This window comes from Anomalospiza imberbis, chromosome 7, assembly GCF_031753505.1.
Source record: "Anomalospiza imberbis isolate Cuckoo-Finch-1a 21T00152 chromosome 7, ASM3175350v1, whole genome shotgun sequence".
NCBI classification, from domain to species: Eukaryota; Metazoa; Chordata; class Aves; order Passeriformes; family Viduidae; genus Anomalospiza; species Anomalospiza imberbis.
In genome coordinates, this window is record NC_089687.1 from 17,192,722 (window position 1) to 17,215,629 (window position 22,908).

At 35.6% G+C, this 22,908-nt stretch overlaps 2 protein-coding genes across 7 annotated transcripts in view; both read right to left on the bottom strand.

Moving 5' to 3' along the window:
- Positions 1–3,643: 3,643 nt before the first annotated feature.
- GCG (glucagon) lies at positions 3,644–20,873 on the bottom strand. Of its 3 annotated transcripts, none has more exons than XM_068195686.1 (7): positions 20,852–20,873; positions 10,131–10,231; positions 9,585–9,746; positions 8,669–8,722; positions 6,949–7,086; positions 4,693–4,836; positions 3,644–3,696 (listed from the first exon to the last, which is right to left on the bottom strand). In XM_068195686.1, exons 2-7 carry the CDS (start codon positions 10,226–10,228, stop codon positions 3,672–3,674), a joined length of 621 nt encoding a protein of 206 aa, XP_068051787.1. In that variant the 5' UTR covers positions 10,229–10,231; positions 20,852–20,873; the 3' UTR covers positions 3,644–3,671. The 3 variants fall into 3 exon arrangements, with proteins under 3 accessions (XP_068051787.1, XP_068051784.1, XP_068051786.1); XM_068195683.1 differs by lacking the exon at positions 20,852–20,873 and adding an exon at positions 13,940–14,055; XM_068195685.1 differs by lacking the exon at positions 20,852–20,873 and adding an exon at positions 13,651–13,745.
- LOC137477071 (prolyl endopeptidase FAP-like) overlaps positions 20,706–22,908 on the bottom strand; it is a 37,563-nt gene continuing 35,360 nt past the window's right edge. For all 4 annotated transcript variants that reach the window (XM_068195682.1, XM_068195681.1, XM_068195680.1 and 1 more), the window contains 3 exons: positions 22,708–22,780; positions 22,380–22,453; positions 20,706–21,038 (listed from right to left, as the gene is read on the bottom strand). In XM_068195682.1, coding sequence (XP_068051783.1) covers positions 20,937–21,038; positions 22,380–22,453; positions 22,708–22,780 — 249 coding nt within the window. In that variant the 3' untranslated portion in view covers positions 20,706–20,936. The remainder of the gene's footprint in view (positions 21,039–22,379; positions 22,454–22,707; positions 22,781–22,908) is intronic.

Consider the following 22,908-nt stretch of genomic DNA (forward strand, 5'->3'; position numbering starts at 1 on the left):
TTTTGTAGCTTTTCATAGCCAAGTTGCAGTTTAGTAATATTTTGAGAGATTATCTGCCATGTTTTAAAGTTTCTCAGTGGTAAATTCTAAGGAGAAAAAAGGGGCAGTACTGTCAATGCATATGGCTGGCTACTGGTGGTTTCTGTGGGAACACCATTTGAAGTGCTTTTAGAAATGTGGGTTCCTATGTCTAGATCAAGTTTTTAGTAGCCTACAGAGCCTCTGACTCTGGTCATGCCTGAGGGACTTACAGGACCCAAATCTGTAGGCAAAACCACCTGAGTGAATCAGTAAAAGTCAGTAAAGCAGAATATGTTTTCCATTTAGTTGTAATAGTTCCTAAAAGTCATTCTTTACAACTTGAAAAAAAATCTGAAGTTCCTTCCGACTGATCAAAACACCCATGATCCCAAAAAAATATTGTTATGGTTGTGCTTCTGGGTCTCAGATTGTCTTTTGTGATAGCGTGAGGCTTAAAAAAGTTCCTCCAGCTAAATATTTCATGTTACTTTATACTGTGGTGTTCTTTTGTAATCAGATATGTATGTATTAGCACCATGCCAAGAAATTAAATGACTATAGAGCACTGGCTGCTACATGATGAAATTTGAGAAGCTGTAGCTTCATATTGTATGTTCAACATAGTGTTATTCATAAAGAAGTTGCAGGATTGCAAAGAGCTACTTACTAGAAAAGAATGAAAATACAGCTGTCAGCCTGAGGTTGACCTTCCCAAACAGTTAGGGGACCTGCCAGATGCAATGTCTTCCTCGGACTTCTAGCCTCAGTAAAACTCAAGACTTTGTTAGACATCTGTTTCTATGTTTGAGCATTTCCCCCAGAAATATTTGGAAGAGTCAAACTGCAAAAAGTGAAAACTTAAACTCTCTGCAGAATAATAAAAAAAAAAAAAAAAAAGGTGACTAAAATGTTTGCAGTTTACTTTACAGGTGCAATGATGTATTCCAGATTTCTCAGTGTGTTTCTGTGGGAGACAAAATATGGGCTGAATAAAGTTTTGTATGGATTCAGTGGCTCCAGTAAATAGTGGAGTTTCATTTTTTCTTTGAATTTGAAGTAGAAATGGCATGACAGTTTTGTAGAACATCTTTGCATTGGTTCTGTTTGAGAGGATTGTGAAGAGAGTGTTAACTGTAAATCAAGAAAGAAAAATCCCTGATTTATGTGATTATGTCATTGGGATATTAATTTCAATGTGGTTAGTAGCAGCTGTCACTTAGCTCTTTCAAGTTTGTGTGTTTTTCTTTAGAAAATTATTTTCCTGGGAACTACAGATTCTGACATGTCCTCTGAGCACAGTTGAATGGTTAGAGTATCCTAGGTTTCTGTTGGTTTTTTTTGTTTTTTTTTTTTAATTAATTTCAAGTAGTTGTCTTATTTTAATGCAAAATGCTTATTTTTCCAGATCCTTAATAAATAGTATGGAAGAGGAAAGATGCTGCACACTCAGCAAATAAAATACAGTGGGGACACTTTTAAATATAAGGCCATCTGGAAGTTCAAGGCAGCACATGTGCAATACACAGAGGACTCCAGCTATTGTAGTAAAGACAAAGAGATTGTCACTTATTTCTCCCTATATTGATACTTTTCACTGAATTTCATGTGGTATGTGTTAGAAGTAACCAGAGCATACCTTACTACTGATGCCATATGGACTTGCTCTGTTATTCCAGGATATGTAAATCCTAGTCCTGTTGAGGTGAAACGGGTGATTGATATTTCTGATTATAAACTCAGCTTCACCTCCCTTGTGAAGAAAGGGTTTCTTTTGATTCATGCTCTAGATCGGGACTTAGAAAATTAGAGGTTAGATGTTTTTGTTGTGTTCCAGAAAAGCTGCATACACTTGAGAAAATAATTTATATCCCTCTGTTCCTAAAGCATATAATTTGTAAAAGTGTGGAAAGCCCAGTATTTTCGTAGCTGACAAAGCCATCACCAGGAGGGGCTCAAAATCTCTGGTAACAGACACCATGGAAAAATGGATTTGAGGAATCCTGTCCTTCAGAACACTAAAACATCCAGGACAAAGTGAAATAAAACATTTCAAAGGCAGTTGTTCAGCCCGTGGGAACAGAAGAGTTACCTTGTACCATTTTATCCTGGACCATATATATCCAAATGTGTATAACTGAATCTTTTCCAGTTCCACTTGGACCTGAACTACTCTGTACAAATGGGATTAAATAAGCAATTAATAAGTATACATAGCCTCCACCTTTCTTTTTCTTTTTATTTTCTTATCCCCAGTGGTATTTTGGATTTTAAGATTTTATATATTTTTTTAGTGCAAGATTCTATTGAGTTTGAATTGTTTAAAGTTGGGATGTAAGAACAGCTTTCTGTTGTTGCCAAGAAGCTGATCAAGATGCCAAATTGGGTATGATCTGTTCTGATCTGAAATTACAGAATATTCATTCCTATAGCACTTTGGAAGAATGATCTAATATTTTTCCAGAAATTTTAGATTATAAGTGGAAGTTTCAGATGCTTTTGAAAAACTTATTCCCATAAAAATGTTATTCCTAACAAAGATTGTAGGTACTAATTCTGATTCAACAATGGTCCTATTTCATATAAACTTCTACTAGATACTTGTTAAGACCATTTGATTTCTCTTAAACCACTTGCCCTTTAGGACATTTTAATATAGATCCCTGGTATATTGCTAAAATAGCAAGGGGAGAAAAGGGGCTTTGAGTAGTCATTGGAAGTAAGAGGTAGCAGCCCATAAAAGTGATTCTCAGAGGAAGAAGTAAGGAAGGAATATAACACACATTAGAGAGTGTTGGCTTGACTTGGCAATCTTACAAAATTTGAAGTAGTTCCGGGTCAGTTTCCACACTTATGGAGTATATTGCACTTAACATTTTTCAAAGCTGTCCTCTTGTTCTGAGCCAGACTTTATGCTAATGAAGAATAATTGTCTCTTCAGTCATGCTTTCCCCTCTAGCTTCATCTTACATGATTTATTTTTCACCTAAAGGTAGTTCAGAGTTCACACAGCTCTTTTCTGGGAATCATTGCACAGGAGATGTGACAAAACAATGCTGAGTGTATCATTCCAAACAAAAACCACTTCTAAGATCTCATTGACACTAAAATATTAGAATAAAATGAAAGGGAGTGCAAAGAGGAACATGGCATATACACATGAGAAGTCAACAGAAAAGAAGCTTGAAAAAAATTTATTTAAGGCTATAATTTAATACCCTTAAAGCTTAGCCTTTTTATAACAAAGGTTTTAAGAGGGATATTCACTTCTCAGGCATTTGTAACTGCCAGCCCCTTATAAATAACACATATAATTGGTAATTGGATAATTTGTGTGTAGAAGTAAATTTTTTAGAAAAATAACTTTATCCTTAAATATAAATGGAGTTACTTTAGTCCTAATAAATGGAAAATGTGAAGTTATCGAACTTTCACAGTCTTAAAGCTGTTAAAAAAACCATCCCTTAGACAACAGGTTTTCCATATATAAACCTTTGGCAACACTAAACTATAGTACAATTATTTCCTGGCATGCAAGGTGACATAACTTTGTTACAACAAATGTAAATGACAGAATACAGATTTCAGAATCTCTTAATAACTGGCAGTTGATGAAATGAAGATCTTCATTTATCCCATCTTATTCTACATTTTTACTGGTATTCTTCCAAAAGGTCTCTGGGGAAAAAAGAAAAGAAAAAAAGCAGCAGCAATTAGGAAATATTCTATGTTTCCCAAGATTTATGAAATATGTGTGGAACATATTTTTTCTGTTTAAGAGTGAGCAGATGTTAGTTTCACAGACCCCTCAATGCCTTTCTCTAATAACAGATTGAAAACAATTATTCCTAAAGGAGAAGCAGTTTAGTCATTTCTAATAGATTATTTTCCTAATTTGTTTGTTTCAATGCTGAACTACAAACATAAAAATAGTAACATTTTAATAAAAACTGTATTTTAGCTACACTTACTAAATTTTTTGTTAATTTTGTTTCAGATTTCTAAAATCAACTAGTCTTTTTGGGTGCTTTAATAATGCAAAGGGGATATCCAACATGTTAAAAAATCTGGCCACTCACATGTGTCTTGAGTTGGCATTTAATTACTTTTTAAAATGGTTTGTTATTTTTAACAAATAATTCCCAAATTATTATTCCCCTGTTCACAGTGCTCATTTAGAAAATGCTGCTTTTTGTACATGCAGGCAAACTAAAGCAAGGTTCCTAAACAGTCACCTGTCAGGAGCTCAGGTTACAGCACTGTTCCCTAGTGAGAAGCCACAGGTTAAAGCAGTGATTTCTATCACAGTCTTTAAAGAATAATCAATTTGTTGTAATTTTACCACTAAATATTTCTGATTTTATAATGCCCATGCAAAGCAAAGTTTTATTTTTCATTAATTTAATATGACCTTCTGGTATCATTCAGTGGCAATGAATGTCATTTTCAAGTTAAAAAGGAAATTATTGGAGAGGTTCACCATTGATAAAAATTCAAATAATATTTGGAATGAGTTCCATTTAGTGTCTTATCCTTCTTCATCCGTCTGTAACAAAGTTTGCAACATACTACAGACATATCAATAGCTAAGAGAAAAAATAGTAGTATTTTTCCCAGGTGTGACAAATGCATTTTATACATCAGTATATTAAGAATAGTATAAAATTCAGGCACCTTTGGGTAACTTTTGTATTAATTAGCCATTTTAGGAACTCTTTGGCAGCCATGTCATCAAGGACTTTGTTGATATCACTCGTGAAAGTGCCATCTGCATGTCTTCGACCCATTTCTTCAGCCACAAGAGCTTTTTCTGGGAAACTTCAAAGGTAAGAAATTATCAACACCGTGCAGATCAAAACAAACAAACCATTTAAAAGGGCCTTATTACAGGGTTCTAATGCACTGCACATTCCCTGTCATTTGAAGGAGTTAAGGTTGAGCCTGATGTTATGGCTCAGTACAGCAGGACGCATGTCAGAACATCTTTTGAGGCATTATTACCAAAACACACAGCTGTTCCTTCCAGTGAGCCTAAACTCCTCTCTAGCAGCTTTGAAAAAGCCATACATGCAAAAATATATCTCAATCTGCAATGTCTATGCCATGTGTATTAGGCATCAGTACATTTACTAAGAATTGTTATTTAAGAAATACTGCTACTAAAACATTACAGTAAAATTTTCTTACTTTTTTCTGTTTTATTTGGACATAAGGCCTATTTATTTACTTAAAATTATATTTCCTAAGAATTCTTATTTTTAATAAGAATTATTAAGAGCAGCAATTTTTTTTTTTTGTGGAAGGGTGGTTGAAATAGCTCACTCAAAGCACCTGTATAAAACCTGTGTGCTTGTTTGATGTAAAATCATAGAATGTTGCATTTTATACTTGGAATCGGATCCTGACTCTTTTTCCATTCTTTTTTTGACTGCTGGAAAACTAGTTTGTCAAATCAGAGTTTGATTTAGAAAACTTTCCTCTCTTGTTTCATCCCATCAAATATAGGAAGATTTTGATGGATTTCATTAAGGTGGGCTGATGCTGAAGCACCCTGGGTCCTGGATCCAATGACAGACAAACTGGCTCATTTCAAGGAAGGCTATATACAAGTTCAACCACAAATAGTACTAAATATTGGAAAGCAGAAGGGTTGTCTAAAATTAATTGCCCATCCAGGTTTCTAAGTTCGGTTGAGGTTGTATTTCTCTCAAATGGATACAGAAATACCCTATTTATGCTCATGAAAATAAAACATGACTGAAAAACAAGTGGAAGTCTGAAAATAGCTAGGAAGGGGAACTAGCTTTTCCCTTCTCTGTATAGCTGACCTAATTTATTTAAATCTGTTTTTTTCAGGAAATTGTCAATATTTACAAAACTTACTTTTTCCTATTTAGTCTTCCTTAACTACAACACACAATCTTGTCTTACAGATTGTATTTTATTATTATTTATTATTATTATTTTTATGTAAAGTGAGAGACTTACATAATACTTTACAGCTGTTAGAATATTTAATCAGAGGATGAACTGAAATCCCTGCCCCAAAGAGCTTACAGTCTAAAGGCACAAATAAGTACAGAACAGTTAAAAGGTGGGGAGTGGCAGCTGCATGGTGTAGCTCCTAACCATGCAGAGTTGGAAATAGATGAGCAAAAGATACTTGCAGAGACTGAAGGCAATGCCATTCTAAGTGTAAGACCATCATGACAAAAGATGTAAAGTCATGAGGGAGTACATGAAGTGGATAGGATAGAGAAATCTACAATGAGTATGTGGAGAACAAGGTAGAAATTAAAGAAATAATAGGTAGGCAAAACCATTCCTGGAGCTTTGTGTCCAGGGAACTGCAAACCACGGCAAAAGAATCAGAGGCATCTTAAAAAGGAAGATAAGTTATAGCAAATGATAGTTGTTATGGCAGCAGTAGCTTGGGGAGACTCTGAGAAGCATTGGAAGAGGAAAAGAAGTTATTAGTTACTGCTGTGAATGATCATCATTTTTACATTGGTAAAAATTTAATCTTGGAAATATTGCAGAGGAAAAGATGGACTGTAAAAGGAAACAAAGAGAAGGCAATTTAAGATGACACTGACTTGAATAATCTCAATGACACTTAAGGAGACTGTAAGCAATGTTATGTGAAGGGGAAAGGTCATAGAGGAAGAAGGTCTCGTTTAGTTTTAGATGTGTTGACCTTAAATAAAACTTGACCTTTTAGAGTGTAACAGCATACTGAACAGGTTGTAATCTGTATTTGGACTTAGTAATATAAAGTGGTAGTCAGTCACCAACAGAATATCTTCTAATACAAAAGAAAGACATGAAGTATACCAAGAATGATCAAAAACACATCAAAGTTTCATCAGACATGATTTCTAACCCCAAATACTAGGCAAAATTTCATAATAGGAATGGATGGATTCTTACTCTCTTCTTCCTCGTCCATTCACTAACCAAGCAATGAACTCTTTGGCAGCTTGACCTTCCAAATAAGAGGTGATGTCACTGGTGTAGGTGCCTTCAGCGTGTCTCTCAAATTCAGCGTGGCGCTTGGAGATTGCATTGCTGAAAGGAGAGCAGTACCACAGGAGCAGACTGCGTAAGAGTGTGACTTTTGAACAATCTTTATTGATTTCAATTTCCCACTTGCCAGACTAGTGTTTCTATAGGAGAGAGGGGTTCTTTTTGCGCCTCCAATTGATCTTGACAGATTTTTCATTGTTAGGTTTCAGTTCTGAAGGAATTGCCTGTACTGTGCAATGCAGTTTTGTGCAGAGATTGCTGAACTAGTTCTGAACAACTGCAGGTTGTTCAGAATACAGCAATTACAGCTGTATTGGAATGATCTTGCTAATTAAGTATGAGCTAGAAACTGTATTGTATTATACAGACATGCTTTTTGTTGCCCTTTGTTAAATGCTCCCCCTACCTTCACCTTCATTATTTCTGAGCCAAACAATTCAGACTTAATTCCTTTCAAGTTTACATTTTCAGTTGTTTATGAACACCTTGTAAATCAGCACTCTGACCAAGTCATAATCTTGGAAAACTTTCAAGCCTGATCAACTCCATCTTATTAAAGACATTATCTTCTCCCTCCCTACACCTCATTGTGGTTCTTTCTCTGATATAACACAAAATTATGTTACAGTGGCTCTTGGGAGGGCAAACTGCACTAAGAAGTAGACATGTTATGGAATATTTTCCATGAATAAATTTCCTAGCATTTCTGTTTCAAAATTTGCTAATTTCTGCCCAAATCTAGCCTTTTCTATTATTTTTTCTTCTTGGGATGTCACCATTCCTCCTAATTTAGTACCATCTGCACTTTTCATCAGCATGCTAACTAGAGTTGTTTGGAACATTTTTAATGAAATGTTAATTTTTTTGAGATATGCTGCTTAAATGAAGCAGAAACATTATTGAAAAATTGTTATTAATATTGAAAGTGTGAATGTAAGGGTCTTTGTGATCTGGGCTATCCTTTTTGGATTTTCTGATGAGAGAAAGATTTAATGCAGGTATTTTAATCTGTTTTGCAAAAATACTTACTCAATTTCTCCATTATTTATTTGAAATTTCTAATCTCTCTAACCCTTTCCCAAAGACACAGTCCAGTCCTGTCAAGAAACAGAATTCTGGCCTTCAGCAGGTCTTCTCCTTTCTGTAATATGTGGTTTATAAAACATGGGACTGAGTGCGCAGGGCTGAACATTGCATCATGTTTAATCAGCTCTCTGCAAATTTTCCTGGCCATCTTCCTTTGAATAATCTTCTCACTGTTTTTTTATTCTTCAACATAATGTGGTTGGTTTTGGTGATTTTTTTTTCTTCAGCCTTTCTCTATAACAAGTTTTTCTTTTTATGTTTTTCTGTGCCCTCCTTGATTACTTAAAATGTGCTTTCCTAAAATGTATTCTCATCCTGTTGCATTCCTTGCATCTATAGTTGTAGAACACAGGTACAGGAATAAATAACATAGAGACATATCCTCTTTCCTTGTACAAAGCAGGTGTGAAATAATGTATTTGATTGATATTTATTTGATTGTGGTAACATTTCAAAGAACACTAGTTGTTCTATTTCTTGTTTAACTGAAAATGAACTCAAACTGATTTAGAGTAACAAGTTGTGACAAATAGAATACCTTGAGAGCTGGTCAGGGACTTTGTTATTTTCTTTGTCCTCCTGTGCTTGTTGGCTGTAGTGAAATTGCACAATCATTAGATCATTATTACCAGTACACTGCAGAGCCTGCATAAGTTTTTTGGTTATTATTTGAATATTATAGTAAATCCCGATGACTCATAGATGAATATTATATTAATTATATTTCAGACATATGAATTTAAATTAGTACAATATGTAGAAATTGTTACTTAATACTTTAAAGACTTCCACAGAGATTTAAAAGCATTAATATAATAGATGTCTAGATTATTTTTGGACAGATTTCCTCTAGAAGACAAGACTGACACACTTGTACATTATTCTTGCTCTCAGCTTGCTAGCTTGAGTTTAATCAAAGTATATTTGAAAAAACATGCCAGCTTATGGTGGTGATAGTGGTAAATTATCCAGTGGTCAACAAAACTTACACTTCAGCTGCCTTTTCATAAATGAAGCATCAGGATTAGAGTATCCATAGATAAGAAAGTTTTGTTAAGGGCCACTGGCCCAGAATTGTACCTTATATTTATATGTCTTATTCATATTGAAAATTGATTCACTGAGAAAATCTGCCTCAAAGAGGCTGAGACAGTCTTTTTAGGTGGCATATCAGATACTGCACTTTGATTTAGCCAAATTAATTGGATTGATTTAGCATGATTCTCATTTCTAATAATATATTAATATTCTGTTAATGTCTGGTCTTGATCTTAGAGGTCCTTTCCAACCTAAATGATTATATGATTGTATATATAAATTTTCCTCAAGCACTTTATTTATTTGAGGTTTATCCATGGTCTGGGATGGGAAGCTGATACCAAGAAACTGAATTGGCTAGATTCTTGGCTGTTTCTGTTTGCAGAGATCTGTATCAATGTGACCAAAATGCTTACCCATTTCTTTTAGTGCTCATTAACCATTGCACAAAGTCCTGAGCTCGTCTGGTGTCCAGGTACTTGGTGTAATCACTGGTGAATGTGCCTTGTGAGTGACGTTTCACTTCATTCAGCTGTCTAGATTCCTCTACTGGTTCAGAATGGGAAGCTTTGAATGATCTGTGAAAAGTTTACACCTTGTTAATCTGCAACGGTTGCAGTACAGTCTACAGGTGCATTGATTTTTCTTTTAACAATTCTATTTTTTACTCCCACAAAGTGAAAGCAAGTGGCATATTGATTAGTAGCTGTCTGGTAAAAGGAATCTGTATAGCAGATTGGACACTGCCCAATTACACAGTCTTCTTGTATAAATAAGGTAGCTATTGTTTTAATACCCCAAATTTCTGTGCTAAGCTTTGCAATATTGAAAAGCCTGTTGAATTCAATGGTAGTGTGAGTACTGCGTAAAGCTGTATTTAAATCATAGTATGTTTGGCTTCAAAGTGTAAGAAAACAAAGTTCAGGCCAAGTATTTGTAAAAGTTTGGTCTGAAGAATTTACCTTGATTTCTCCTCTGTATCCTGAAGAGGATTTTGCCAGCTGCCTTGAACTATCATTAAAAGGAGACCAGCAACAAAATAAATGCTTTTCATTTTCATTGCCTGTCAAAACAGAGATAAAGCAACAAAGAAAAGTGTTATAATGTTTACATATGTCTGAATCAATTGCATCGAAAAAAGACATTCTTAGTGTTGATCTAAACAAGAAGATAAAGAGCCTTCTAGGATGGGTTTCATGTCCAGTGGCCATTTTAGGGCCTTGGGTAGGCATTCAAAAGATGTAGTTTCTGTTCCAGTCTTTCAGCTCTAGTCTGTATTCTAGAATGCAAGGACTGAGAGCAACTGCATCCTCACTGTCTTTTGCAATGTGAGGATAAAGGTCTGTTCTCTCCTTTTCTCTGGGTTCTGCTGATGGCAAGCACTAAATTTGTAATACTGTTGTATTGCAAAACTGAGGGTAGTGATGTGGCTGTGATTTCTTTTCCTAGGTCATTCACTAGAGAAAAAAAAAAGCAAATCTTTGTCAAGAATACTGTCACATTAGCAGCTCCCCATCCATCTTTCTCATAGAAGTCACAATGAGTTCACATTAGCAAAATATCACTGGAAATAATTTCATCGTGTGCTTGGGCTAATACTTGTGTATTTGAAAAAGCCCTTCTGCCATCCATGGCGTTTTCCTACAGAGGTTTATGATACAGTGTGGAAAACAAAGGGAGATAGGACACGAGTGCCTTTGAAGCAAACTGGTAGCAAAGTCCCAGTCACAAAACACCCTCCCCACTAAATATAATTTGCACCCTATTCCTGTGGCTCCACTGCAGGAATTACTTACTGAAGCTGATTTACTTACTGCTTACTGATTTATAAAATAAGGCTGTCTGAGTGAAAATATATATCTTCTCTATTGTAATGCCTTGTCACAAAAAGCTGAACTTAAATATACTATGGGCAGGAGGAAGTCTTAGAAAATTATGAGGGAATGACGTGTAGTGAAGGTGCAGATTACTCCATTTTGGGATTGAGACTTGGCTCTGCACTGAGCAATGCAAATAAGGGGGCTATATGAACACCTCTGAAAAGGTAATGTCCTGCATAAAACATTTTACTGCTGTAGGACTTCTACTCTGCCTGATCTTTAGGAGAATCTAACTGAATATTATTAATATTTTACTAGAATACCTCAGTATCAGTATCAAAATACTTGGGGCAATCAAAATCTTAATCAAATATTGATCAAACTCAGGAAAATAAATGTGTAGCTATATTTTTTTCTGATGGATTTTACAGTTAAGCAATGGAGTCAGTTTCCCTCTCTCCACCAGAAGCCACTGCCAGTATAGGTCATTATTTCATCAATGTCTGGAGACTCGTTTCTGCCTTTTGCAATGTTCTGGTATATAAGAATTGACCCCTTCACTTGAACATACCCTGCTATAATACCAAAATATACCACAGTAGTCATATAGTCAGTCTTATTAAAATCCTAGCTGTAGTACTGAACTCTGTTTTCACTGTTTCATTTGGAGCTGCAATTTGGTGGTGCAACACTGACATCCAATGTTTATCTCAAGGAATGCATAATTTCACATTTCATAGGCTTCTAGCAATGGAACAAAAGCTCTGCCTTTTCTTTGGGAAATGACCCTATTGTGGTCGTTTCAAAATGGTTTGATTGACCCCTCTGGTAGCTGATACAGCTGTAAATGAGTTAACGTGGACTTGGGCACCAGATAAAGTCTGGCTATTACAGCATACCTAAGTAAATTTGCCCTGCTTAATAGTCCTAGCTTACAGCTGTCTGTAGCTTTATTAAACTGTGATCCAGATTAGCCATAAACCCAAGTCACTGAGGTGGAATGAAATATCCAAAACCAAAAGCTTTTCTTTTATATAAAAGTTCTTAAAAAATAATTCAAACTCACTGTAGTCAGTAAAGAGATATTCAGTGATTTCAGTTTATCTTGGCTCTAACTCTAATGTCTTGGGCCTATAGAATTTTCAGATGTGAACAGTCCCACTGACTACTTTATTCTTTAAGTATTAAGATTAAAGTTAACTGCATTTTCAACTGCTTTCTAAATTTTTCAGAATCAATATTGTGAGATTATTAAAAACAAAGATGTATAAATGCAGTTTTTGAAATTGATAAAATTTACAAGAATCCTTATTAATAAAATAAGCTTTTCCAAAAACTATTCACCTTCTGTCAAATATGTTCTTTAAAAAAAATAGCATCAGTTCTGTTATTACAACACTTAGTATTTGCTATTGGTAAGTTAAACCAGCAACAGCAGTTCTTGACAAGTTAAACAGGATACAGTTTTAAAAGAAGAATTTTATTCTTGGTAATATAGACATTCTGTGTTATACAGAAAAATATATGATCAGAAAAATAGTATTTTCTTAATTTATGCTGGCTAATCAATTAATTTCTCAATCAGAAGAAAGGTTTTATTTGCTGTAAGTTATTTAGGTCACCAGTAGATACTGCTAAAAACCATGGAAACCTATTGTCAAGGCACAGGAAAACTGAAGCTAATCTTACACAGAAAACTTTTATTACTATGCATATTAGACTAATGAAAATATTTTCATTTCTTTCTGATTGAAAATGAAAAAAATAAGACATCTCAGTTTGAACCACCAGAAATATGTAACAAATATACTTCTCAAATCTTGATCAGATATTTATTTGAATATTATTTCCTAGACAAACCTGATTTTTCTAGTTTTCCAATATATTCTACTACAGATGTAGTAGATTTTTTGTACCTATATATAATTTAAACTAGCTTAATTTCATTCAGTTTTCAAAAAAAGTCTTTCAAAAGTCACATTTGTATCTATTTCCAGTTAAAAAAATAGAAATTATGAAGTTAGATTTAAAAAGCAGTAAAAAAAGGAAATATTTTCATATGAACATGCATGAATGAATGGAATAGATTTCTATTGAAATGACACTGTCTGCAAATAGCAATAATTTCTAGAAATAAATAAATTACTTTTTCAGGTAGGTGTATTTTGCCTCCCATTCAGGTAGGTGTAATTCACCTACCATGCTATAATGCCCTGTGGAAAGTTCTGTAAAATCCAACAGTTCTGGTCTAAGGAATTCCATAGTAGGATGGAAGACTAAATTAAATTTTATGCAATAATCACAATAACTATTGAAAGGCTTTAATTTTATTTCTGTGCTATAAAATTTCCTTTTCTGATCTTACAGTGATATGAAAATAATAGTTGCTTGAGACAAACTAATCTAAAAGTGGGGCAGAGGAGTGACAGTCTGTAGGGTGACAGAGTGACAATCTGTCTTGGACAGTTTTAAATCAGTGTCTACATAAACCCACTGAATTTGTTTCCATGCTTCTAACTTATTCCTCATTGGTTCATATTTAGGCAGTATCTATAAGGAGTGAATAATTTTAAACTCACATTAATTAAATATTTCTACAGAAGATACTAAAGGAGATAAAAATATAAAAATCAATAATTGTGTATCTCATTTAAATTCTTACTACAATGCTTTTCTGTCATGTTCTCATGGTTTATCTTCCTTCTTTCAATTAATTCTGCAACACAAACTGTTGATTTCCATTTTTCGGATCATTCTCTGTTGAAGTAATCAATACATAAAAATATTTAAATTATGATGTCATTAACTCCAAATATCAGTGAGTATAACCTCAGAAGAAAACACCAATTTGCTGAAAGATCTGCACTTCTATTGCAAACTTTGGGCAACAAAATGCAGATAATGCACTCATTTTTCTTAAATGAATAACTGGTAGTTCATATAAATCTTACCTTATTATACTTAGAAGTGATACGTGGCAGTTGCAGAAAGAGCTACTGTCTCTTCTGCAACTATGGCAAGCCTTGAGGATCCTGAGCTCTGCCTAGCTGCCTCTTTTGCACAGACTTATATATATACTGTTCAGCTCTAGTAAGCATTACAGGAGTGCATCATTGCTGACAGTTTCCTTATTCAACTTTAAAAAAAAGTCATCATATTTGCTATTCATTTCATTTGATAATTTTACAAGCAATTTCACACATTCATTCTGCTTACTTTATGACATCAATGCTAACATGGATTTGCAGAAGGAGTGAGGTAGCAATGTCCAAAGTAGTAAATATCAAACAGAAGGGCATTAACATGACAAACAGTGGGCAAAAGGTGCCTGGGATCAAGGCAGCAATTTCTCCAATTTCTGATTTGCCACATTTAATATTTAGAATTCTGATTCTATCAACATCAATAGCATTCTTTTCTCTTACCAATTTTAAATCAGAGTTTATAAATTTAATCCATTGTTAAAAATAAGCACAACTTTCCCAAAGCCCTTGAATGATTCTTCAGGTAATCTTGTGCCAATATAACGAATATGAAGAGATGTGAAATATTGCAGTGATGGCTACCCACTATGTCATGCCTGGAACAGGTGAAATTTAAAAAAATGTTTTGATTAGCCTTAGATGTAAAATTCCAAATTTGTAAATGCTACTGTAAGAAAATTCATACTCACTTGAGAACTATATGCCAAACATTCACTATATATTGAGTTTCACATCCTAGCCTATAGATTATGCAAGATAAACCACTTGCTCACATTTCCATTCCCTACAAGGAAAAAATTAAAGAAAATAGATTTGAGATGTGCCTGTTCGATGCAATTATTGTTGTTCAGTGGAGACAATTTCATAGCTCTGGTGGGGCAGCATTGCCAAAGAAGCCATGGTCATCCATGCAGAGACTACACAGAGACTGAGACAGGTAGGGGAGATGGTCAGGTAGGAGTAAGGTTCTGGAATCACAGCACACATCTCACAATGTTAATGACAGCCTGTGCTCCAGTCTGGAGTGCCTCATGGTCTGGTTTGTGGCACAAGGCACATACATATTACAGCAAATCTTATTTCCCTTAACACTGCTCCTTGAAGCCAGCAAAGAATGTGCTTCAGTGAGGCAGTTTTCTGCTGACTGACCACAGCCACATTGGCATAGCCCATAAGATATAATTGAGGTAGTGTATAAACTTAATAACCATATTAGAGTGGCAAACAAAATTTACAGGATCCTTCCTAGAGCTCTATCCTAAATACCTGGCTGTGGTACCATGGTAGTGGTTCAGGGAAACATTAACTCTCACTACACAATCCACATCATCAAGTTTAATTTTTGTGAAGTGTAATTTTTCTATGCTGTTGAATCAATCTATGAGATTCGTGGTTTATTTCTTCCATTTCTAGTCCTCGGGGTGGGTCACCCGGAGGCTCCAGGCCAGCAGTGCGTCCTGCAGTACCGGGGCAATGCAGCAGATGGGATCTAAGGGCCCTTTGCACCGCTTCTGCACCAGGAGCGACACGCACACGCTTTCCGTGGATCGCTACCATCATCTCTCTGCACGCTGAGTTAAAGGTACTTTGGAAAGAGGCAATATGGAATGTGAGACAATATCCTCTCCTCCAGGAAACAGACAGCTTTTCTCTTTTTGTTTATCTCAGTTTATTTTCTTATGTCATATAAAGTTCCTTGTTTACAGTAGGATGATTCCAGAAAAAAAAAAAAAAAAAAAGAGACAGAGCACCTCAGTGCACCTGGTTGGGCAGGTTGTCACAGAGCTGTATCATCTAGCATCTAGAAGATGACTGGTTACTTGTTTTTCAAGTGGCACACAGAAAATAAAATGTACAGGAAAGAAGTGAACTGCCATCAAGAGCTATGCAACCCTCAGTTGCCATAACTGAGTCTATAGTATATATTTCAGGAGCACAGCAAAGAAGAGTTTCCAAAAAAAATTGGAAAATTATATTAAGTGTATGAGACATGCACATATACTCAGGTTTGTTCCTCTCACATTTTAAAATACACCAGTTAGATGGTAGCTCTTGGCAAAATCAAGGGCAACCTCACTGTCCTCTATATCATTGTTCTCAAATGAGACAATACTTTGCGTCAGACTAAGAGATGGAAGCTGAAAGTGGCCTGCCTTCAGGAAATTTTCATGTTTCTTGTGATTCAATTGGAGTGGTTGTGTTCACTTTATCTGGAATTTATCAAAGTTTCCTGCACCATCATCTGATTAAAATTGTCAAAATTGAACATTTTAATGACTTAGGAACTTGCTGGCTTTTGACAGTAAAAAGTAAAAAAAAACACTCATCAAATCCTTTCAAAAAAGTGACCTCCCCACGTTCTTCTGTGTATTTCTTCATTACATATTTATTACTATTGTATTGTTATCCATTACACATCTAAAGGGAGGAGGATGTATCCTGGGGTATGATCACAGGCCCACACCCTTTACTTTGTCATATTATACAGAAAGCATTCTCTCCTAACCTTGTCAGCTGTGAGTTCAGAGGGCTGGGCTCTGCAGCCCCTTTCATTTTGCTATGTTTGTTGCACAATAATCACAAAGAGCATTCCCCTTCTGAGAATGGTAACTAATATAGGAAGAACATATGTGTAAACACATGCACACATTAAAAAACCACCATGTTACATCCATAAACATGTGCTTGTACATAACACACACAGTGTGTGCCTATGTGTGTGTACAATTCCATGGCCGCACTTCGGGGAGCGTGAATGCCTTTCTGAAATGGAGGGTGAGTTTGGGGTCTCTAGACCTTTCCACAGCATGCAGCTCTGTGCTCTCTGCCAGGGATGATGAGAGGTTTGTACCTCAGGAGCCACAGTCATTGTAAGTGAGCTGCAGCCCACACTGTCTGCTCACATAAGTTGGAATCGCTCCACTGCAAGTCAATGGAGCTGCATCAATTTGCGCAAGCAGAAGAGCTGGCCCAATATGTACTAGTTGTTTTACATTCTGAGAAGACAATGTTCATAATTGAAAGTAATACCAAATGCTCTTAGCAAATACTATGAATTATTCAGATTAAATATAAAGCCTTCAAATGACTCTATAAAATGTTCTAAACAGCTGTGCCTTGTAATTGGAACTGACTGGCAAACTGGGAACTATTGAATGCAGTCTGAATTGGACTTGATCTCTGAGTAAAAAGAGTATAACACTAACCATATTCTAGAACCTGATTGGTTTTCTGCTAAATTTCTCTTCAGGCCTTTTCTTTCTTACAGCTGCAGTAATCCTGTGTGAAACAAATCCTATGGGTCTGTGTTTGAAGTAAAAGGATTGCACGTTCTTTAATGTGCACAGCTCACACAGCACGAATAAGGTAAATGATGAGAACAGGTTTGGAGTGCAATCAGTGACTTTATATTATTTATGTACACTTCAGCTCCTAGAATAAAATGATTTTTCCTTTTCAGCTCTAGTTTTAATTTGCAAAAGCTAGAAAGAATTCATAGTGGAAACTGACGTGAAAATAACTGTATTTGTGGCTATTTATCAAGGGCCTGTCTACCTAATTCAGAAAAACTACTTCCTATCTTCAGAGGCTTGGATACCTTGTTTATATGACAGATATTGGAAGACTTAAGTTTCATTGGATGATGTGGTATGTTTGAGTATCTGAAGTGTGACAGTGTTATCCAAAAGAGAAAACAGAAAGTGCTCAGCATTTTTTGAAAACCAGTTCCTCTAAAATATTTGAAACTGGGAAGCAAAACTATGAGGATTTTCATTCTTGTCATAAGAGCTTAGCTTAACTCAAATTGTGTCCTAGCGTTGGCTCTTACACACCATATTCTATGTTTGCAGTATAGTTATATATATTTTTAATTCTCATACTTTGTTAGCTTCACCTCGATACCTCAGGACAAGCCCTTTCAACTTGAACTACTGAAGATCTGTTACAATAGAGCCTGTCCTGTAGCCTCTTAAGGCTCTTCTCTCCGATTGAAGTGGAGTGGGGCAAATACCTGTCCAGTGAATGTTTGGGGTAATGCTTGTAACATGGATTGTGTTTGTAGACAAGGCAGAATGGAACATGTTCTCTTTCTAGAGAAGAAAAGGCTTGGGAGAATCTCATCACTGTATATAAATATCTGAAGGGATGGTATCTTCCAAAGAAGACTGAGCCAGCCTCTTTTCAATGGTGCTCAATGACGGAATGAGAAGCAACAGGCACAAACTGAAACCTAGAATGTTCTGTCTTGAGCATAAGGAAGCACTATGAGGGTGACCAAGCACTGGCAGTGGTGGCCCAGGGAGGCTGTAGAGCGTCCAGATGCTGTTTAGATATTCAAAAGCCATGTGGCCAAAGTCCTGGGCTACTGGATGTAGGTAGCCCTGTGTGAACAGGGAAGTAGGATAAGTAGGCCCCCAAAGTTCCCCTCCAATCCCAACCATACTGTGATTCTGTTATAGTGCAAGGGTAGGTTTGCAGTGCTTTGCACCCTTTCTAGTGACTGTGATGTTACCTGTTATAAGCACAGGCCAGCCAGCAATCTGATATCGATGTATTTTTAAGAGAGTGTTTTTGACACTCACAGCATCCCAGGACATTTTCTCCCAGGTCATCAAAACACATGGTTGCTCTATCACAAAGCTTTCAGGTTAGACTTTGTTTCAGCAATTCAGTGTAAATGTCACACTCTGCTGGAGACATATTCCCGTTCTTTGGCAAGAACACTGAGTAAGGCAAAGAAATTAACAACATGAAAAACAATGAAGGAAAAATGTTGGCAGCAACTGTACTTATTTTTTTTTTTATCCCCATTACTGCTGCCTACAAGCCAAAGTAGATGGTGAACAGTTTGGAAGATGTGTAGTATGATTGCCTTAGGAAACAAACAGACCTCAGGGCAGATTAACAATGAAATAGCTAATGCACCCCTTGAGAAAGAGGTACCTTCTGTTATTTTATTTGACTGATTTTCCTGAAATGTCCCTTATTTCAAATACTTCCAAAACCTTCAGACAACAGACCTGTGGGCAGGGTGTGAACATCACATTGCATCGGTTATTACTTACAGTACCGATAAAGGGCCAATCTATCTGCCCAAATTTCCAGAACTTAGAGGATTTTCAGTAGAATAAATAAAATAAAGGTGCAGAAATTGAAAGTGACCTTAATGTATTGATATTTATGTGAGATTGATACCATGCTTTTTTGGAAATTGCTTAGGTTCTCATTGACATATTCAGGTATCTTAAACCTATAAGCATCTCAGATAAGAGCTTAATTTTTCTCTCTTTCACCACAACATTACAATTATTTCCATGGTGTTGTATCAATATAAGAAATTGAGAGTTAAATCTCATTATTTCAACTGAATTGTATTCCTTATTTGTAAGACAACCACATTTCTGAGATTACTGTTTGTGCAGCAAATGCACATAGGACCATATAATCAACATCTAATTAGGCCCACTTCATGTTATATTTGCTTAATTTTAACTTTCTTACAGCTATAATTTTTTCCTTTAGCCATTATGGCAGTTGAATTTTAATTACATTACCAACAAAAAGCTCATTAACATCACGTAATTGGCAGCGTTTCCAAAAAAACCTGAACTAATTGAGTATTTTCTGAAGAGTTCCCATCAAAGTATAATTTAACCATTACAAACAGCTTGGCAACTACATTTGCATAAAGATGTATCTAAGGAATGTTCTCATGTGTGGAAAATCAGATTTGATATTGCCATTAACAAACGAAGGAAGCTGTTACATAGCAAATCACTTCCACATTTTAATTATTTTGGCCAAACCCCATGTTTTTGTCAAGAAAGTCAAATGAAACCCCTTGCTTTTCCACAAAGAAGCAGCAACTGGTCTCTCACTGAGAGTTATGAAGCAGCTTGTTTGTAACAAGGCAACACAATCTATTTTAGGTTATTTTGCACTCTCAACAGCTAATAGCAGAGGTTGTGTCAGAAAGACCATGGTTCTTATGCAGAAGACTAATTCAGAATTTTTTAAACACATGATCAAGGAATTGTTTAATCTACAATGGATCTCTTGCCAATTATCTTGTTAACATTCTTATATTGTGACAGGATTGATTTAATTACTAATGAAAAGAATACAAGTATTCCAATCATTATTAGCTTCCACCATTTTTAAAGACTCCCTAAAATAGTTGCACTAGAAACAAAGCAAAGAAAGCTTGCACAATCCTTTGATCCTTCCACTCCAGTCTGGGATGAATGACACTGAGATCAATTTGAATGCTGAGGTGATGATTAGAAATTACAAAGAGGACAATATGGCTCACATTCTTTGAATACAGGTGAAAAACCCACTGATATATGATAGTTATCATAAGTGTCCTGCTTTCATGCTTAAACATGAGCACTGAAAGTTTTGCAGAATCAAGGTTTCAAATAGGAGTTGAACAAAATTTGAACACATTCGATATTCTCAATAAGTATCCAAACTTCAGTGTTAAATATTGTGTGTCCCTATCTCTTCTTGGATTCTTTACAAAAAGTTGGAAATACATTTTGAGAAACTGGTTCTTGTTAGGATGCTAATTACGTACTTGCCCTGCTTCCTTTGTCCTTTCCCATTTTACAGTTCTAGTTAACAATGCAATCATATTAACCTGACAGTGTGCACTTGCAAGGAACCACCTTTCTTGGACTGCAGAATACAGTTTAAGCAAGTTTAAGCAAGTCAGCAATAGACGCACAAGACACTTTACAGTCTGATTTTATTTTTGCTGTCAAACAGGTATCAAATGTGTCAAAACATTTGTTACCATAACATTTGCTAATATACAATATCAAAAGTGGATGTAAACATCAAGTTTAAAATTTCAAAGTTCCTGTGATAATTCACTTGAACACTATACAACTTGGGCATTGCTGTCTTCTCATTCTCCCAAAGATGTCTCAGATGCCTTAGCATGCTCTGAGTAGCCTACTTATTCTGACAAAGAAAAGCATTGTTTGAGGAAGTGGGTCATATGTGTGTAGAGATGTTTGCTGGAAAGGCCTGGAATTCCATGGTTCTGATCAGTATACCACTGAAAGAAAAAGCAAAAACAAAACATAAACCCCTTATGTTTTCAATTCTGCAAGAGTTAAACAATACAAAATAATGTATTTTATTGTTACACATAAGAAAGTGGATGGCTCAAGAAAAACTAGGAGCCCAATAATTTTTTTTTCATCAGTTCCTAATATATTCTTATTCTTGCTGAAAAAAAAAAGTTTCTAAGCCTTCTGTTACTTAAGAGTAAGCATTACTGCCTCAATACTTACAGGCCAGTTGTATCAAGTCAGGCAAAAGAGCCTTAAGATGCTGTTAGGGATGAAATCCCCTTGACCTGCTGCATGGCCTGGGTAATACAGGTAAGAGTCTTGCTTAGGAAGAAGTACTGAGCTCTAAGCAACAAAATTTCAGCTAAATGTTGTTTGAGTTCTATTCAAAACATCCTGCATTACAGCAGGGCCATGAACCTTGTGAGTGACGATCTGGAAATAAAACACACATATGAATTATGCTAACTCAGAAATATCTGCCATTCCACTGAACCAGAATGACTACAACTGCATACAGTATTCCAGATACTTAAGATACAACCCAGATTTGCTAAAAATCATTAAAGGAGGCAGAAAAAGTGTAATACATAAAAGGGCCTATAAACCCCTGTTATCCCTTTTTGGGGAGTTCATGGCCCCGTGAAACCGGATTCAGGCAGAAGATCAGTATGTTTGATAGCAACCACACTTTGGTTATTAGCCCTGAGAGAAATGATTTGGAAGCAGAGGTTAGCATATACATCAGATCTACATTTCCCCTGTTTATTTCTCCTTTATATCCTGCAACCTCTTGCCTATGTGTTTCTCTTTCTGCCTGTGCCTGCAATCCCATGCAAGTTTTTCAGAGAACTTTTTTTGCTGATTCTGAATATATATTTGGATATCTTACACCCTTTTTGTTTTTTTCACTTCTTGACTGTTGCGGGCAAGTCCAGTTCAAGATTGAATGTATCACAACTAGTGACAATTCAGCCCCAGAACTCAGCTCTTTCACATTCCTCTTTTAGCTGGTATCAAAAACATTTATTAGGAGGCTGAATTCTTATTCTTCTCCCTGGCTCATTTTAAAAGCCTCCAAGTTTTTCTTGACAAGAGGAAAATCCTGCTAGCATGCAAAGGGCAAGGGAAAAAAAAAGAGCAGACAAATCATTTGGGTAAGAAATTGAGAAATTGTTTATGAAGAATAACAAATGCACTAGCAATTGCCAAATTTTGAAGCATGTTCAGTTGAACAGGGTAGTTAAAACACTGCCAAATGTCAGATAAGCTTATTGATAAAGTGATGAACCACTTTTCAAAATGAAAAATAGTCTATTATTTACCATTGCCTGGAAATCCACCTGTGCATTAACCAGAGCTTTTGCAATTTGTGCTGAGTTCTGAAAATGTACATTATCTAAAAAGAAAAAAAAAAAAAGATTGTTGAAACATGTTAATACCACAAAGCATAAAGTTATAGTGCATTTAGCTGTGTCCACTAATTATCAAGTGATACAGTTGACATTACTAAGAATGAGTAAGCATCTTATGATAGGTCATATGGAAATCTACCAAAGATCTAAGACCTGACCCAATCAAAGATAGATGCTTAATGTTTTTCAAACAAAGTGATTCTGGCTCTGTGTTTGTTCTGCCATTTGCAAACCTCACCATCTGCTGTTCCATGGATGAGAAGATACTCTACATTTTGGAAATTCTTTGCTCTTGCCATCACAGTTGAATTCTGTTGAGAGGAAAAAAGAACAGTTCAGCAACTTCAATTTAAGCCACTTATTTATAGTGCTGAAAGGCTTTCATTACCTAGTAGAAAAACAATCACACAGTTGAACTGATATAATAGCAGTGACTTCC

Coding starts and splice junctions, on each gene's coding strand:
- GCG (XM_068195686.1), bottom strand. CDS start 10,228: ATGAAAATGAAAAGCATTTATTTTGTTGCTGGTCTCCTTTTAATGATA. Junction 7,087..8,668: donor GTCCCTGACCAGCTCTCAAG/GTATTCTATTTG, acceptor CTCTCCTTTCAG/CAATGCAATCTCCAAGCGCC. Junction 4,837..6,948: donor AATGGACGAGGAAGAAGAGA/GTAAGAATCCAT, acceptor TTACCTTTGAAG/TTTCCCAGAAAAAGCTCTTG.